Source organism: Plectrocnemia conspersa, unplaced genomic scaffold (genome assembly GCF_051122295.1).
Source record: "Plectrocnemia conspersa isolate PC_06_02 unplaced genomic scaffold, ASM5112229v1 ptg000004l, whole genome shotgun sequence".
Classification (NCBI taxonomy): Eukaryota; Metazoa; Arthropoda; class Insecta; order Trichoptera; family Polycentropodidae; genus Plectrocnemia; species Plectrocnemia conspersa.
The window spans coordinates 16,318,674-16,330,434 of NW_028277168.1; the positions used below are offsets into that span (position 1 = coordinate 16,318,674).

General features: G+C 31.2%; 3 protein-coding genes across 3 annotated transcripts; 1 reads left to right on the forward strand and 2 right to left on the reverse strand.

The window, feature by feature from the left end:
• Nucleotides 1–226: 226 nt before the first annotated feature.
• Pmvk (Phosphomevalonate kinase) lies at nucleotides 227–1,371 on the reverse strand. Its single transcript, XM_088184191.1, has 3 exons — nucleotides 1,206–1,371; nucleotides 894–1,093; nucleotides 227–830 (listed from the first exon to the last, which is right to left on the reverse strand). The coding sequence occupies exons 1-3, from the start codon at nucleotides 1,283–1,285 to the stop codon at nucleotides 550–552; spliced, it is 561 nt and encodes a 186-aa protein (XP_088040317.1). The 5' UTR covers nucleotides 1,286–1,371; the 3' UTR covers nucleotides 227–549.
• A 1,684-nt stretch (nucleotides 1,372–3,055) lies between these two features.
• Nucleotides 3,056–5,027, forward strand: DCP2 (decapping mRNA 2). The gene is made up of 5 exons (XM_088184255.1): nucleotides 3,056–3,192; nucleotides 3,372–3,534; nucleotides 3,655–3,873; nucleotides 3,937–4,070; nucleotides 4,137–5,027. Exons 1-5 carry the CDS (start codon nucleotides 3,122–3,124, stop codon nucleotides 4,681–4,683), a joined length of 1,134 nt encoding a protein of 377 aa, XP_088040381.1. The 5' UTR covers nucleotides 3,056–3,121; the 3' UTR covers nucleotides 4,684–5,027.
• Nucleotides 5,028–5,159: 132 nt separating this feature from the next.
• Nucleotides 5,160–11,082, reverse strand: LOC148236053 (glycosylated lysosomal membrane protein A-like). The gene is made up of 6 exons (XM_088184254.1): nucleotides 10,923–11,082; nucleotides 8,326–8,580; nucleotides 8,066–8,254; nucleotides 7,743–7,973; nucleotides 6,634–6,911; nucleotides 5,160–6,569 (listed from the first exon to the last, which is right to left on the reverse strand). Exons 1-6 carry the CDS (start codon nucleotides 10,989–10,991, stop codon nucleotides 6,392–6,394), a joined length of 1,200 nt encoding a protein of 399 aa, XP_088040380.1. The 5' UTR covers nucleotides 10,992–11,082; the 3' UTR covers nucleotides 5,160–6,391.
• Nucleotides 11,083–11,761: the final 679 nt, after the last annotated feature.

Sequence of the window (11,761 nt, forward strand, 5' to 3'; positions counted from 1 at the left end):
ATGACTCCTCTTAAAATACAACTACGCGACTCCGACTTCAACTCCACAGCCTTGATAAATACACAAATTACTCATTCTTAAATACTTGTATTTAATCTTAATTTGAATATTTAAGATTTTTGTTGCCACTTTTATATTAGGTATAAAAACTAAGTATAATAAAAATATATATGTAATAAATAAAATGAGGTAGTATAATTTCATACACATATTAAAAGAGCAGCAATTCTGCGATCCATAACTTTAATAAATTCAGTTATTATATGTTTATATATTACAATCACGATCATGAACATACATATAGCAAATCAATGTATAGAAAGTAATAACAAAGTTATTGTTCCATAAATATCCTAAAACTAATTTGGAATATGCAAAATTTATTTTTATTATAATACAAAATATGAATATAAATATGTATATTATATGTACAATATATTTATTATTAGAACAAAAATTAACATATTAATGCATTCTTTGCAATAAAATATTTTTAATTAAAACTCAGTGATACTTTCTTATTTGCAATAAATTGTGCTACAATATAAATTAAATACTGATGAAACTCAAGATGCTCTTGAATTTTTCTTTAATACACTCGGATACGTTATTATTGTCAATTATAAAATCCCATTCATTAACATCATCTAGATCGCATTCTGATGCAACATCGTCAACTCCTTTCGTAAACACCCAACCTCTGTCTTTTCGAACTTCATCATCAGCATAAACTTTTACAGTTTTAATCTTGGATCCGTACTTTTCTTTAAACCATTTAATATCAGTTTTTCTTCGTATATCGCTTACGATCCACGTGTTAGTCGATTTGGCTAAAATTATTGATAATATTATTAAAAATAATATTAAAATGGTAATAACAAATTAAATTGTACCGTTTTCACAAGCTATCTGACAAAAACATCCATAGTCTTTAAGTCTCATCTCTTCACTCCAAATAATCATTTCTAATCGATACTTCTCTTTGTATTCGCCATCGCTTAAAAGATGGTCCAAGTTTAAATTTCGTGATTTTGCCCAATGACTTTTGATTGGTTGAGATATTTTTAATATTGCACAAGAATCTTTTCCTAAGCTGAAATTGTAAAACGTAAAACTATTATGTAAAATAATATATACATCCGCTCAAATAAATTATAAAGATCAAAGGTCAAATGTTCCAAAATAAATATAAACATATTACTTACATTTCTTGTAATTTATCAGTTAAATAATCCTTTCCACTTTTTCTTTTACCACTAAATAGGAAGATAAATTGAGGCTCCATGTTCAAAGTGACGTAGTCATCGATGAGAAATGTGAAAGCGTTACGTTTCGTATATTGACACTTTTAGAAGTGTTGCCATGTGCAAAATATCATAAACGTCAAGTAGGTAGTATATTTATTTTTTAATTATTATTTACAATAAATTTACTAATGTTGCGACCTCTCCCCTTTGGAGATGGCCGTCTTTTCTTCTCGAAGGACCACCGTCTCTCGACGGAATTAAACGCCTCTAACTATAGAAATGCTTTATTATCAGAGTTTACATCCTCAGAATCCTTGCTGACGCACGACCACACGCCGTGACAGCTGAGGCGCTTTCAGGTTATTTATACACAAAAAACCACGCACGGCCATAACACACTTTTATTCGGCCATGCATAAATATATGTAAAATTGTCTGAACAACTAATATTACAACAATGAAAAATATTTATATTTCAATTGCACAAGCATACAATGTTTTTATAATTGGTATACAATTTTGAGACAGAGAAGTCAGAGTCGGTAAAAATGTACTTATATGAATATAACTCGAGTCTTAATAATACGGACTTTATAACAAGTACAAAATGTTTAAAATATGTATTGTTAAATAAATATTACATTAAATTCATACATTTTTTTATTAAAACAAAAGCTTATGTTATCTACTCACAGGGCAGTGACCCTCGTGGCAATCTGTTTTACTAAAAAAAAAATTTAAATGATCTCTAGTGTTTTAGAGCCCGGAGCGCTGAGCATTCTCAGGCCGGCTCTATCTACTCATACTTATAAATTTGTAATAGCTATTCAGATTCAGTGGTCGGAAAACTCAATAACAATGAGAAAAGCTGTTCTAGAGTGCGTATGATCGCTTCTAATGTTTTCTCTAAGCGGTCGAGTCTGACGTTAGTGTCAGTGGGGCGTTCCGTCGCCATGCACACCGGTGATTGGCTCACGATGTCCATCACGAAGTCTGCGACTTCGACTACTTATGTTAGCGGCGTGGCGGCAAGACTAGCTACGGTAAGCTGGATTTCCTTTGGTAGTCAGCTGGTCCAAATCGTCCAAAATGCATCGTTCGAGAAATCGTTGCCGGCAAATCCTTACAAGTTCCGCAGGAATTGGCTTGGTTTCCGGTCTCCAATTTCCTCGCATTCGAGGAGTTGCTTTGTTTTCGCTTCTCGCGAGGTTCTGAAGCGGGCGAGAAGTGTGTTCTTCAAATCCGATAAAACGGCCTTCACGCAAGGGGCAAGATCGCAGGCCACAATAAGAAAAAACTCGACTATTCGATGGGAGAAGTTCAAGAAAGAGCACATAAAATAGAATAAATTAATATAACGAAAGTAATATATTAAGAAAGCCTAGTAAAAATTGTAAAACAAATCATGTCTGATTTGTCATACTTTAAGTTTATAAAGAAGTTTTATATGGGTCCGTCGTTTTAAAATGACGTTTACAAGTGACTATTTTTTGTAAGCGTAGTTCATCTTTCTGGATTGTAAAATACTTGCAATATCACAATGGCCATATTATTTAAGGAACGGTTAAATAAGCACAGCTATTTTCGTAGTTTAGATCTATATATACATATATATTTCTTAAATTGAAAAAAGAAATTTAAATTAATATTTAAGGTTAAAAAAAAAATAATAATATTAACGTACAACACAAATTTGTTTACAAATATAAACAAATTATTTAATTATAAAGTTGAAATATATTATATTACTGTTGTTAGGTGGCGAAAAGGTAATTGATCAATAGCCGCTTGCTGGAACTTAAAAAGAAAGAGTTTGACAGGTTGTTGTATGATGGCCGCGGCTTTTGTGCGCAGGTAGTCAAAGAAGTCGAAATATGGAAGGCTCTGTACCACAGAGGACTGCGATTCATTCTATTCCCGTCGACGTACTCGACGATCTTAGCAGGTGACATTTTATAAATTGTTTCGTCCGAATGCATCGCTTACATTCGCATATGAAATCACAGCTTTATTACCTTATATATATATCTCGTTTGGGTTGATTACAATTACGTTTTGTTCAATTAACGTTATTTTCAAACAGATAAACGCATATTTCATAGTTTTTATTTGTTTTAATTCTAGTCGATTCATCATCAATATTCCAGAAGAAGATAGGGCTGATTTAGTCAGGATATGTTTTCAAATAGAATTAGCCCATTGGTTTTATTTAGATTTTTACTGCACCGACGAGTCTTATAATGTTTATCCATGCGGGATGAAAGAATTCGCTGCACATATTTTTCAAGTATGATATAAATAATCTGGTTACTTGTCGATTGTACATAAAATATTTTGACAAGTAAACAAGTCATTATACTTGCATTAATTTTCATAAATTTAATTCGCCTCTTTATTTATTTTATAGCATATTCCATTTCTTCAAAAGCACAAATCGAATTTAGCGAATATTTTAGATAACTGGAGAGAGTATAAACTGTCTGTTCCGACGTACGGTGCTATTATATTAAACGAGGATTTATCTCACGTGTTATTGGTGCAGTCATTTCTAACTAAAGCGTCGTGGGGTTTTCCAAAAGGGAAAGTCAACGAAGATGAAGAGCCTTGGCATTGTGCTTATAGAGAAGTGCGCAGTCATATCAATTATAACTTTAATACAACGAAATAATCAAATTTTCTCTCAAAACAGGTGCTTGAAGAAACAGGGTTTGACATAAGTCAATTTATAAATAAGAATGATTTTATAGAATCATTAATACACGATCAAATAGTGAGATTATATATTATAGGATACATTCCAAAAGATACCAAATTCCAGCCAAGGTATTTAAAAACTTGAATAATTATATTGTAAGTTTACGGTGTTGTATATTTTTATTTTTATTACAGGACTAGGAACGAGATTAAAGCTTGCGAATGGTTTCCACTCGCCGATTTGCCTTCGAACCGTAAAGATGCTACACCAAAAATCAAAATAGGGCTGAACCCCAATGCATTTTTCATGGTTCTTCCGTTTGTTAAAAGACTGAAGCGTTGGGTAGCCGAAAAGATGCAAAAAAATAGTGCCAGTATGAAGAGATTGCGCCACAAATCTATGGGCGATTTAGAAACGACTATCTCGAAGAATTTAAGTAAAGGGTTATCTCAAGGGTTTCAGAAGGAAATCAACGAGTTTCAACAAACAGAAGTTTTTAGGTCAAGAACCAATACTAGCGTTACCAGAAACGTGAACAACGGCAGCAACGGCAATAAGAAAGACAAGAAAGGAAATTTCAAGAGAAAACTATTTACTAATAGTGCTTTTGCCAATCAACAGAATCAAGCAGCTTCTAAGATCATCAATAATCCGGATGTTATTTGTGGCTTCGATTTCATGGCTAAGTCATGGATGAACTTTAAATTCGACAAGAAGGCCATCTGGGAAAGCATGACTTGAGATTTTCGTAGACGTTATGCATTTATTCAGAACATACGTATTTTTTTCTCCATCAGATTTCTTCTGATACTATTCAAATAAATAGAACCTTCAGTTTTTGATGCCAGTATTATTAATTTATAAAATAGAATTTATCCTCGGATTTTTCAATAGCTCATTTTCAATATAGACACTAATCGTAGAGAAACATTGAGATTTTAATAAGTATATATGTATTATGTATATAAAATATAAACAAGAGAGGTTTTTATTTTATCCGAAAAATCAATATTTTCTGTACTTATAACTCTTGTTTTATAAACATGACGATTATTTACTTAATAAAACTTTATATCGATGTTTAATTTGTACTATTTTTTACATCCTATAATTATCCAATAAGCTATCAAAAATTTGATGCTCGGGAATCGTATTGTCTGAAATCAGTAAAACATTTTTTTATTAATTGAAAAAGGGTTTAAATGGAAAAATATCAATGCAGTACACGTATATATTATATAAATTCATTTTACACAAAATATAATGTTACAACATTTTATCAAAACATAAGCCTTCAAACTTGAATAAAACGTGTGCAAAAATATTTTTAAACATCTATTATAAACCTTCAAAACATCACACGGAATTTCAAGTATTTTTAATTAACATATTAACAATCACAGTACTTTGCATTTCGTTCTAATTAAAATATTCGTGTGCTCTTTTGTAACTAGTGTATTTACATAGCCATAAAATTTGACACAAGAAATACTGAAAAATACACACAAAGTAAATTATTCATATATATTAAACATATCGACTACTCTTTCTAATGGCATCTGTCATATTTGAATGGATCAACTATCGAAATTATTTTGTGACAATAAAGCGATAACTGTTAATTAATCTTGCGAAAGCGGTGATAACAGCACATACAGTTTTAGTAAATATTTTCACTAGTTCAAAAGATCAGGCAAATAGCATGATAAAAAAAATAAAATATTTTGATATATAAAAATAATTAATTTTTACTACTTATAATAATAAAAAATACATTAAAAAGGAACATCAATTGTCATTAAGTAATACAAAAATAAAAGTAAAAAAAAAAACTATTGTTGCACAATGTTCCCCCATATACATTTTTATAAATATAAAACTTTAATTGAGTTACAATTTTATTTGGCAATTTACTTTGGTTAATTTATAATTGGCTTTAGGATGTATCACATTATCTAGAAGATTTCTAATTAAGGCGCCACAAGTCTAATAAATTGTGACCCTGTAGTTAAAGATTGTCGATTTACATTTAAGTCATAAACCAACCATATATTTATCTTACTTCAGCCAACATTCTAATAAATATTACGTAATATAATAAACACCCATCAAGATTTTGTAAATTGCATAGCAAACTTATTGGAATGTAATTAAGGTATTCAACAATGGCACCGAATAGAAAATAATCACATAGATCCACTTGAGCATTGTTATTTATAATAATTCTTTAAAAAAATATGTTTAAAACTATGTTTAACGAACTTTTTTATAATAATTATATAATTAGACTTTTAGGACGGATCATTTCAAAAGATCTCTTAAGGGTGTACACCTCTATTTGTATAATTTAAAAAAACAATATAAAATAATAATACATTATAGCACATCTATATATAATAACTTTAAGATTCAATTGAGCTACATAATTTAAATTTTATTTAAAAATGCATTATTCTTCCACTAGAATATTATGGTTATTCCTGGAATTTCTGTGTCGTTTAATACAAATGTAGACTCCGCCGGTTATGATCAAGAGCACTGGAATACCCAAACCGATACTCAATATAAGGATGACCAAAAGCGAAAATCCTTCACCTGGAGGTCTTCCATAACCAGCCGTAAATGACCTAAAATGGCAAGTATTAAATATAAACACAGTATATAAAACAATATATAATCAATGATAAATACCATATGTTGTAATTTGTCTTGTTGTAGAAACTGTCTCCTTTATTTCCGATGGATACGATGAAACTTTCAGAGAGTATATGCATAGATTCATTCAAGTTATTGTAAAAGTAATTGTAGGCAATCGTATTCGCCGTTATGTTGGTAAAACTTAGTTCTCCGGTGTTGGCTTTAGTTGAAGAGGCTACATCTCTTAATTGATGTATGTAGGAAACTGGTCGATATTGAAGAAAACCACCATTGCCAGAAGTATACGATTCAGGAGTTATCAATTCTACAATCTATATATTTATATGATTAAAATTATATTTTTAACACATTTAAGCGATAAAGTACATATACATTTTTTTAAAAACTAGTCTACATTAATCCGTCCCACTAAAAATTCGTGAATAAAACATTAGTACAGGGATTAAAAAATGTAGGATACTCCTCCTTAGAAGAGATATAATATGATTTTTTATAAACTATACATTTTTATATCCGTATTTATATAAGATAGCGAAATGTTGCAGAAGTGTGAATTCAGTGATGTTAACCACTACTCAAGTTGTACACTTCACACGGTCTCGAAATTTGAATCACAAACTCTTCTTAAGAAATTGGAGCAGAAAATGAAGTTTTGTTATATTATAAAGAATAGTGCAAGCTCTTACTCGATGATTTAATTCTAGTTATGGAATTAAAAAATTTAATAGCCTTTAAGAATTTTTTTAACAATATCATTTTTATAGAAAGAAGAATAATAAGCATGATCGGTATTGTTCTAGAACCACTGCTCAGAAAATATTTTTACAGGATTTTCTGCTGCGAATTTGAAAGGAAACATGAAATAGAACAGTGAGCAGACTGAATATAAACATATATATATATATTAAATACAGTTATATAATCTATTTTACTAATTTATATTTATCCAAAAGATTAATTAAAATACAGGCAAATCTATTTGAAATATAATCAGACGAATGTTTTTAATAATTATTATTAATCTTGTATAAAGCATAATGGTCAAGTAAATGTGTCATGTACAAAATACACTGATAAGAATTTTAATTGATGTGAACAATAGCATTAAATAAGTCGAAACAATAATAAAACTAGAATTATACCTCAAACACGCCGGGAGTATGTTCATCGTCCAATCCCTTCCTAACGTTCAGAATTATTGATTTGTTGACTTTTTCGGTGCTAATGGCCATCATTTCAATAGCGAACCTTGACTGGTTGAAGTTTTGCGTAATCGTCATATTCTCCAAGACGATGTCTATCAGCGAAGAGTTGGCAGAGTGCACCAAATGAGGCAAATCAAACGCATACGCAGTATACGGATAAAGATCAATCTATAAAATATAGCGACGAATCAAAATTAACTTTATAACAACGATGATAAATTTATATGAATCATATCAAACAAAAGCAATGATAAACTAACTTTGATCATAACGTTTCCTTTTCTGTTTTGTTTCCCGAACGAATGCGAAACAACTTCAATCATCACTTGATCTTCATACATAATGAGATTCGACCTTTGCCAGTTCATATATGTCATATCAAACATACGTTTTTGCGTAGAATTGCGATCGAATATACCAGTGTCATTGACGTCATTGAACTCCCAAAGCTATTGCATACAAGATATAGTTTTATTTACATAGTTAAAATATTGCGTATTAGTTCATTTTTATTACATACCTTATCGATTACAATTCCAAAACTGTATTTTGGAGTTTCTGAAAATGTCAGTTTGGTTGGGGTAAGGGTGGTTGTGTTCCATTCAATATTTAACGTGACACTGGCATTGGTTATTGCAAATATTATAGTCGGCTTTCCGCCTGTGAAGTCCCAGATGTTGTGTAGGATGTCATTTTCTCCGACCAATTTAATGTACATTAGTGTGACGTTATTTTTATTACAACAATCACAGCCTGGATTTAGTTCCGATTGTAACTGGAAGTATTAAATTTATATTTATATTATGTTAATATTGAACATAAATTGTGTAAAATCAACAATATAACATAGATTATATGTTCTGCTGATATTGAATTATTTTATAAAACACATGGCTTTTTTACTGATAATTCATAAAATATTTGTAATGTTATATTTATACCATAATACTCGACAGTTAATTTGTTAAACTCAAAAATGGAAAGAGATGATTAAAATTACAACAAACTAATAATTTTATTTTAAAATGTACGATATACAACAACGCTCGACATTGTATTAGAATCGCATACTGCGCAAAGAGTGATTTAGGATCAATGATTTAATTTCATTTGGCGCAATCCACCTGCATTTAAAATGTTTCTTTAAACCAGAGTCGAGCAAATATGGATGACTCTGTCTAAGAGCATTATAAATTAGTACGAGCAAGAGTCAATGCAATGGCACAAGAAAAAATATCATAGAGGATACTGCTTAAAGGAGTCAAAATACGAGGAAAAGTAGCATACAAGACGAAGTAGAACTGAATTTTCCCTTAAAAATGCGTGTTTGACTTTAATATTGAGCCAACTTAGTAAGCGCCTGGCAACTGGAGTGCTAGTCAAGCCAGTAATCCGGTAATTTTTGGGAGAAGATTTTCTGCTTTTTAAGCTTTTCTCCAATCAACTGGAGCTTATGAGATGTAAACCGAATTTGCACAATATTCCATTAAAGTGTTTTTTCATTTTTAAGTTTAAATTACAAAATTTATAGCAATAAATTGGTAAAAGTTTTGTTCCGACAATTTTACATATATTTATGCATGGCCGAATAAAAGTGTGTTATGGCCGTGCGTGGTTTTTTGTGTATAAATAACCTGAAGGCGCCTCAGCTGTCACGGCGTATGGTCGTGCGTCAGCAAGGATTCTGAGGATGTAAACTCTGATAATAAAGCATTTCTATGGTTAGAGGCGTTTAATTCCGTCGAGAGACGGTTGTCCTTCGAAAAGAAAAGACGGCCATCTCCAAAGGGGAGAGGTCGCAACAAGTTTAATACCAAAACCTGCAACGATGATCATAGTCACGAATCCACCCTTATTTATTTTAACTATTAAAAATATTGTTACCCAATTAAAAAATGATAAATCTCAATCTAGAAGTCCTAAAATTACATCAAAACAACGAGATCAACGTATAGTAATTTCAAGTAAAATATTTTACAGTGTCTAATATTTACTTTTCCAGTTCCTGGCCAAAGCCATCCACCTGGGTATCTATTTATTCGTTCTCTTTTTTATTTATTTATTTTTTAGGACAAAAAAAAAGTAAAATATATAGAAGGCTTACGGCAACAAAAATTTGCTCCCAAGTTAAAAAGAAAAAATACCAAGAATAGTCGTGTTATCCAATAGGGGTAGATTTTTTGATGAAAAGGCAATTAAATGATTTTTTTATTCTAAAAATACTGTTTAAAATTGTAATTTAACATTTTAACGATGAATATGTATTTGATCTTTCATATAATGTATATTAAGAATTTAAACAAAAAAGTCTGGTTTAAAAATTCTTTTGACTGGTAGTGTACATGCATGTCGTTTCAATATCAAATCAATATCGGTAAGGTTCCGGTTTATATATGGTCAGGGAAAAGGGGGGAGATCAACGAACATCCTCTTCCCCGAATATTTAATTTGATTTGAGGCGGAGCTGGAATTTTTGTTTTTATCTTATACCGTTCTAGCTGATGGGAGTTGCGGTGCTCAAAGAATAATTTTCGTGTTGGCCTTTTTATAGCTGTTTTTTAAATGGTTAGTTATCTTAAAAGCGGCACATTTTTTTGTGTTTAACGCGTTACTGCTACGGAGTTCACTGGTACACAAGTATAGCGTGTCACAGCGTTAACATGTGTCTGGTCAAGTTTGCTTACAGAATAAAATTCATATGCGCCAACGGTGAGATTCAACACCAAATTTGTCTGATATGGCGTCTCAGATGAATGCATACCATAACAACCCTGGGAAAAAATTATTTTAATTAATAAATTAATCTTTTTTATATATAATTTGTAATAAAAACTAAACTTTGTTTATAGCGCATAGCGAATTTTGCTAGGAAGATAATATTTGTATAATGATGAGGTAGAAAAGCAAGTCATTATCACTTGGTTTTGATGGCAATAATATTTTAGTCACTCCCTCGCCATATTCATATAATATATTGCAGTTATGCGTTAATGTTTTAAGTGTTTAAGATTATTTATTATAGCACCCTTATGTAACGAATTGATAGTTAATCATAATTGAACGAGGGAACAATGGATCATGACAATAATAATGTGTAATCGTTACGAAGTGACTCACGGTTCTGTCGTTAGCGCAAACGACGCCGATCAATAAAAATAGCGCATAAATTGTCCCGCGACGGTCCATGGCGATTTTCAGATCACAAGCAAGTCGGCATGAGACGGAAGAGAGAAGCGTTATCGACCAAACCGACAAGAATCAGCTCACAAACTCGAGTGTTCGATGGACAGCTGTTGTTATTGTGGGCGACCGAGTTTGCACACTTTTCGGTCGACTATAACAGACCGCTTTGTGACCTTTGACATTAAAAAAAATCATCAGCGATAATTATTAAACGTAATATTATTTTTTTAATAATATAATAACAGGTGAAATAATTCTTAACAATTACTTTATCGTCCAATGACTCTTGAATATTTTTTTCGCTTGATTAATTACTTAAATTCAACATTCATTTATTACACATATATTATTGTTTTTCGCAATTTTTTCCAGCTATTACTTCATAATATATCTGTTGAGCGCAATATAATACACTTGAACTAATCTTAAATATATAAAATGATTTATTAATATCAGGTCTGACGATAGGGGGGCTATTTTGGGTTCAGATCATGTTTTATAAAGTTGAAAAATTAATAAAAAAATATTTGAAATTCGGGCAATCGACCTTTGGGGACGAGAGGTGATGGATGGCAGTTAGACACTGATTAAACCGCTGCAGTAGCATTTTTATTGAATACTAAAAGTGTGTGAGCGGACGGTGCGCGAGGCCCGAACTAGCATGCGAGCCTGCCAAAGTTGCCAAGAGAAGAGAGTACGTCACGCCAGTATTACCAGAGTGCCGCAAAGTTTTGCGCATATAAACCTAAATAAATACATATATAAATAGATCC

What these genes read in the sequence shown, in the direction of transcription:
- DCP2 (XM_088184255.1), top strand. Translation starts at nt 3,122, where the DNA reads ATGGAAGGCTCTGTACCACAGAGGACTGCGATTCATTCTATTCCCGTC. An exon ending in GTACTCGACGATCTTAGCAG is followed by an intron (nt 3,193 to 3,371) that starts GTGACATTTTAT and finishes TTTTAATTCTAG; the next exon opens with TCGATTCATCATCAATATTC. An exon ending in TCGCTGCACATATTTTTCAA is followed by an intron (nt 3,535 to 3,654) that starts GTATGATATAAA and finishes TTTATTTTATAG; the next exon opens with CATATTCCATTTCTTCAAAA.
- Pmvk (XM_088184191.1), bottom strand. Translation starts at nt 1,285, where the DNA reads ATGGAGCCTCAATTTATCTTCCTATTTAGTGGTAAAAGAAAAAGTGGA. An exon ending in ACTGATAAATTACAAGAAAT is followed by an intron (nt 1,094 to 1,205) that starts GTAAGTAATATG and finishes TTACAATTTCAG; the next exon opens with CTTAGGAAAAGATTCTTGTG. An exon ending in TCAGATAGCTTGTGAAAACG is followed by an intron (nt 831 to 893) that starts GTACAATTTAAT and finishes CAATAATTTTAG; the next exon opens with CCAAATCGACTAACACGTGG.
- LOC148236053 (XM_088184254.1), bottom strand. Translation starts at nt 10,991, where the DNA reads ATGGACCGTCGCGGGACAATTTATGCGCTATTTTTATTGATCGGCGTC. An exon ending in TTTGCGCTAACGACAGAACC is followed by an intron (nt 8,581 to 10,922) that starts GTGAGTCACTTC and finishes TAATACTTCCAG; the next exon opens with TTACAATCGGAACTAAATCC. An exon ending in ATACTCCCGGCGTGTTTGAG is followed by an intron (nt 6,912 to 7,742) that starts GTATAATTCTAG and finishes ATAAATATATAG; the next exon opens with ATTGTAGAATTGATAACTCC.